Below are 6,000 nucleotides of genomic sequence, written 5' to 3'. Positions count from 1 at the left end.
AACAAGTTTCTAAATTTATGTATATGCTTTAACATATTTAAAAATTAATATATTTATATTTAAAAAGAGTTTTTAAAATTTATTATATATTATATTTTAACAAATTTTTAAATTAATATAAATATGCAATTATCAAAATGCAAAATAAAAACATATCTAAACAGAAAAAAAAAGAGAAACATATAAATATAAACTATTATATATATATATATATATATATATCACATATATTATACATCACTAAATAAAATACTAAATTGCCTATAACAAATAACAAATATTGATAATTTACTGATAAATTTATTTGTCATATTGATAGTTCTATAAACATTTACCAGCAGAACGTCAAATTGAAAACTGCAAGGAAAGCTTTTTCCTTTTGCAGATTCTCGAGACCACGGGATGACGCGTCACAAAGCTTGTGCCGCGTGTCTAAACCACCGCACCCACACAATTCTGCTGTCACTGCAATAGCTACATTGGCAGGTTTGTACTTATCAATATCACATCAATTCCTCCCCACTTACTATTTACGGAAGCATCCTGAACATGCCCCTGTTAACCACTGTACCACGACCAGCCTTGCATTTGCATACATTGAATGCCTACAGCACTCGAGATCACTTTTAGCTATTATTTAATCCTCTCTTCTGAAAGGATCCACACAGAAAATCTTGATTTTGACAGGTGTTATGGACTCAGATCGCAGAGGAGACCCGAAAAAGCAGCCATCGCAAGAACAAGAAGAAGAAGCGGAAGTGGACGAATTTTTTGCTCTGATCCAGCGAATTAGGGAAACAAGTAAGCAATTTCCTGCTCTCCGAAAGCAAAATGCTGTTAAATCCCTAAATTCTTTGAAGGCGGGTGGTTCAAATCCTGCGTGGCGGCTGTCGTTCGAGTGGGAAGATTTTTGCAGCGCCGGGAATGGAAACCGCGACCTCAAACCCTGCACCGCATCAAAGGCACAGCCGGTGATGACTCTGAACTCCAGACGAGGCGTGAAAAGGCAGAGTGCGTCTTTGGAAGAGGAAGAAAATGGCGATTCAGAGATGCCGGATCTCAACCTGCCCTCGACACGGCCAGTGCTGCAGCTCTTTTGCTAAATCGGTATTCTTCTGGCTTTTTTACAGGTTTCTTTATCTGTTCTTGAGGTGCTTATTTAGTGCTTTAATGGCGAAATAGGGTTCTGAGTCAGGGTTTCAGTTTTAACGTTTTTTTTTTTTTCGTTTTTTTCACGAAGTCTTTTCTGGTTTCGGTTTAATGAGTGATTCCGGACAAAAAATTATTAGTTACATGAATGGTTGTGTTTTATGGTTTGAAATGTTTCTGTAAATCGTTTTTTCTACTGAAATGAAATGATGCGGTTGACGTAAATACAATTCTTCACATTATGTTTTTAATGGGCATTTTAGAGGTTATTTTTGGAGAAAATATGTGTAGCTCTGGCAAGGCATTAAAATTAAGGTGGCATGTTGGCTCTAAATGCACTTTGTTTATTCCGAAGAAGAAAACACTTAAATGCACTTTCATTATTCCGAAAAAGAAAACACTATTTATTTTGATGGATAAAACGCTGAATTATCAACCTCAATGACTAAAATCCACTTTTGAGCTTCCATTCCCTCCTTCATGACTAAAGCGCCTGCTTCAAAAAATAATAATTAAATTACTAAAGTGCCTGCTTCATTTAAAAACAAGAGCTCTGTATGAACGTAGTCCTTGCCTTGGGAGTCTGAAGGAGGGTTGTTATACGTATCAAAGTTAGATGTTTAAATATTTAATATTTATAGGATATGTAAGAATATGCAAGTCTGTGTGTTGTATGTATTGGTTTAGCCATAGTTGTTAATAAAATTTATATTGTCTAAAGTGTAGTATAGTAAACTGATAAACACATGAAGAAAAGTCATACAATTGTATCCATTGTATGCAAACTGTGGTCACAAAATACTTATGAAATAGTATTTTGATACATATACCCATTGCCCCTAAACAACAGGTTTGAAAAAAGGTCTTTCATTTGGGATGTTTGTGGAAAAATGACAAAAAAATCAAAGAAAAATATGAATTATGCAATTTTAATTAATAAATAGTTTTTAATTATAAAACTAAACATAAATATAATTGAGTTCTTTAGTAAATTAATTTTGAGAAATTAAAATAAGAATTCAAATTAAGATTTGAAATTGAAATAAAATATATAAAAAATGATAAATTGTAAATCTTAATTTTCTTTTAAAACAAAAGTTAAAAATATGTTATTAAAAAAATTGAATTTTAAAATCTTTTATTCATTTCATTAAAGTTGTTTCAATTTTTTTAATAATAGTTATTATATATTTTTGAAATTTTAAATAAATAGTTTTTAGTTATAAAACTAAACATAAATATAATTGAGTTCTTTAGTAAATTAACTTTGAGAAATTAAAATAAGTATTCAAATTAAGATATGAAATTAAAATAAAATATATAAAAATTGATAAATTTTAAATCTTAATTTTCTTTTAAAACAAAAGTTTAAAAAAATATGTCATTAAAAAAGTGAATTTTTGTAATCTTTCATTCATTTTATTAAAGTTGTTTCAATTTTTTTTTAATAATAGTTATTATATATTTTTGAAATTTTAAATAATAATAAATTTTAATACTTATAAACAATTATTCATACAACTTCCATTCTTTACAACTTTGTATATCTATACATATATCTAAAATTTTAAATTTTATATTTGTAATTGTTTTTTCTAAATACTACAAATATTACATTGAAACATATAGTAAAAAAATATGTAAGTTAAAATGTCTCGATGTTTAAATTGAGTTAGGTCTGAAAATTAAATTAGCTCTTTGGCTCAGATAGGAGTATTTTGAATTTTACTTTGCAGCCAATTGACACATTTGTGTTAGTAAATTTGTCAGACGTAGTATCAGAAACGAGCTCCATTACATGTGGAAATTGCACACAGTAAAGCATAACACATTGCTTTCTCTAAAACGTGGCAATTGAAATTTGTGACAGACATTAACATGATTCATTTAATGACACCCATCTGTTGTATTTCATTGTTCTACAGAGCCCTCCATTTCTAGCATCTATAGGTTTCTTATGCACCAAATTTCTACAGGGGCCTTCTCATTATGGATGCTGATGATGGTGCATGCAACAGCAAGGGCCTGATCAAAGGAACCAATCACTGGTTGGAGCCATTGTTCTTGCTCTCATCCACTGGTTGGACCAGCGGAATAGAGAAAGACACTATTAGACTATGGAAGGGCATTGCATTTTTGCACTCCTCCCACTTGAATATATAGATCCACAACAGTAGCCACAGCCCTACCAAGACCATGTAGAGATGACCGTGATAATTTTCAACATCCAGCTAGTTTAGCTGGAAGTAAGAATGCCTCCCACCAATTGTAGAAAGGACGGATATATTTCTCTCCATTTCATTTGCTGGGGAGAAAGATAAATGCATAGTGTTTTATTTTAGATTTCTTGTGGTTTCGAGGGGTAGGCATGCTATTTGTGCTCAAATTTTCTTTCAAACTTGGATAAGCATGGGCAGGAAGGTTTTTGGGCCTGGACTACAGGATTGTCCTTGTTATAATTAAAAAGGCAGGGAAAAGAAGGAGAACATGAAGAGGTCTTCTGAGAGAACTAGTGTTTGATGTTATTAATATCATATTTTTTATGGCTGATTGCTTATGGGGGTTTTTAAGCAATAACACTGGAGATTGGCACGGCAGGCAGGCAAGCACAACTGTTGCTCTCAGATCATGTTATTGCCAGTTGTTATTCATGTTGATCCCTGCTTCCTATATATCTGTGATTTGTGAGTGGAAGCTTGGGAATTGCAGAGTTTCAACAAGACCATAGAACTGTTGCACACCGACGAAGTTGGACTAAAAATTCTAGAATTCCTCTTGAAAAGAGAGAGAAGTTTCCGGAAACCTTTTTCCCCAATTTTTTTTGTGTAAAAATGGTATTTTTACCCAGCATAATTGCTATCAACCAATCACAAATTAGAAATTACTGACTCAAAATTAATTAAAAAATTAATTGATTTTCCAACTTTAAAAATACTTGTTGTAAAAAAAAAATAATCATGTCCATCACCGAAAACATTAGTACCCTAAGCGCAAGGCAGGGAGTAATAATTAAATTGTGATTCTGTAATTTGATGCCCTTCTTTTCCCAAAAGTTCAAATTGGTGTTTTTTTTTGGCAATTTTCATAATTATTAGAGGTTCCCTGATTTTCATATTTATTAGAGATTTCATATTTTGGGAAAATGTGACGGCTTAAGACATGACGTCCCCTCTTCCATATAGTTGACTAAAGATAACAAGAGCTCTATTCAAGCAGGAGTCCCTGCCTATTGTGAGAAGTACAAAGCGGGAAATTATAAAAAATGTTTTAAAAAGGTTAGAAGATACAAGGTTATCAAAATGTTGTTATATAGGAGATGAAATGGAAATAGTGATAAATAGGAAAAGAAACAAGAGAAAATAATATTCAAATCTTATGATAAATTGAAGGTAAAATATTAGTATTGTGGAAATAAATGCTACTGAAAAGCACAAAGCGGGAAATTATAAAAAATGTTTTAAAAAGGTTAGAAGATACAAGGTTATCAAAATGTTGTTATATAGGAGATGAAATGGAAATAGTGATAAATAGGAAAAGAAACAAGAGAAAATAATATTCAAATCTTATGATAAGTTGAAGGTAAAATATTAGTATTGTGGAAATAAATGCTACTGAAAAGTAATTATAGAACAAGGGAAATATAAAATGGATTTGGATAGTTAATTGTAGTGCATCTTTTCACAAAGATCCGCTACGAGTCACTAATTCATTGTGTCAAGAAATGTAATTAGCTCCTTAGTCTTTTTAGGGATTGCTAAATAGGGATAATTATTTTTTTAAATAAATTATATGTATAGTTTGTAATCTTTGTATATGATGTGCTATATAGACTAAATTATTAAAAGAATTATAAAATAAATTTAAAACTAATTATATTTGTATAAAATTAATTACATTTATAAAAATTAGCAATAATAGTAATAAAATTTTAATTTTTAAATAACCTATTTGTATAATATTAAAATATAATATATTTATTAGAATTCATTACAAAATGAACAAATGTACTCTCTTCACTATAACAAAATATACGCTTTTAAGTGCAATAAAATTTGAATGAAAAACAAAGTCTATCTTCCCTCAAATTGCTACCTAGTGTATTAAGAAACAAGTAATGTATTTCACCTATCTGAGTTGTGGTCACAAGATTGTGTTTGAAAGAAACAAGAACATAAACTAGTACCATCACCATTGGTAGAATAATGGTTTGCAAAATGCATAACATTCTAGTCATTTCTTCTAGCTAAAATAGGCTCAAAGAAATCAAGTCCGCCAAAGACATGAAACCCTCCTATTCTGATAGAAACAAGGGAAGCTCTAGAATTCCATATGAACATATACAACTCCTTAGCATCATGACTGCCCTTCACCTCCTGCATGGACCTTACATCTACAGTCGTTGGGACCTTCTTGCATTGTTAGGTTAGGATTTGACATAGGGTAAGATCCTATGACAACAATGTTTGAAGTAGTGGAGGCATTAGGGTAAGATCCTTCGTGTAAGGATTTGTGGGCCATGGGACAATATCAAATACTCTCAGTGGATTAAAAAGTCTTATTAGTATAATGTGTCATCCAAGAAACTTTCAGGTTTGATCCACGTGTCTCTAAATTCATTGAATTGGCTCCAAAGCTTGAACTTGTCTCTCAATAACTTCAATGGAGAAATCCCAAAAGTAGGCATCTTTAAGAATTTAATAGTTGCATCATTTGTGGGAAATATGGGTTTGTGTGGGAAATGGATGCAATTACCTACATGCATTGTTCATACTACTCAGCCTAAGGAGCCTATCTACATAATTCAAATGTTAGCACCGATATGTGCTGCAATTGCCTTCCTATTAGTTTGTC

The 6,000-nt window shown here is 31.3% G+C and overlaps 1 protein-coding gene across 2 annotated transcripts in view; it reads left to right on the top strand.

Moving 5' to 3' along the window:
• The first annotated feature begins 464 nt into the window (after positions 1-464).
• LOC149571147 (uncharacterized) overlaps positions 465-6,000 on the top strand; it is a 53,117-nt gene continuing 47,581 nt past the window's right edge. The window contains exons 1-2 of one of the 2 annotated variants that reach the window (XM_089812720.1): positions 465-1,107; positions 3,075-3,691. In XM_089812720.1, the coding sequence (XP_089668846.1) occupies positions 693-1,103 (411 nt within the window). In that variant the 5' untranslated portion in view covers positions 465-692 and the 3' untranslated portion in view covers positions 1,104-1,107; positions 3,075-3,691. Of the gene's footprint in view, positions 1,108-3,074; positions 3,692-6,000 lie in introns of those variants that run through there. The other variant, XM_089812719.1, reaches the window with a different exon arrangement.

Source organism: Cupressus sempervirens, chromosome 2, assembly GCF_028749045.1.
Source record: "Cupressus sempervirens isolate cs-2001-9-10 chromosome 2, ASM2874904v1, whole genome shotgun sequence".
In the NCBI taxonomy this organism is placed as follows: Eukaryota; Viridiplantae; Streptophyta; class Pinopsida; order Cupressales; family Cupressaceae; genus Cupressus; species Cupressus sempervirens.
The sequence above is the reverse complement of the archived record's forward strand: the minus strand, read 5'-3'. Positions and strand labels throughout refer to the sequence as shown.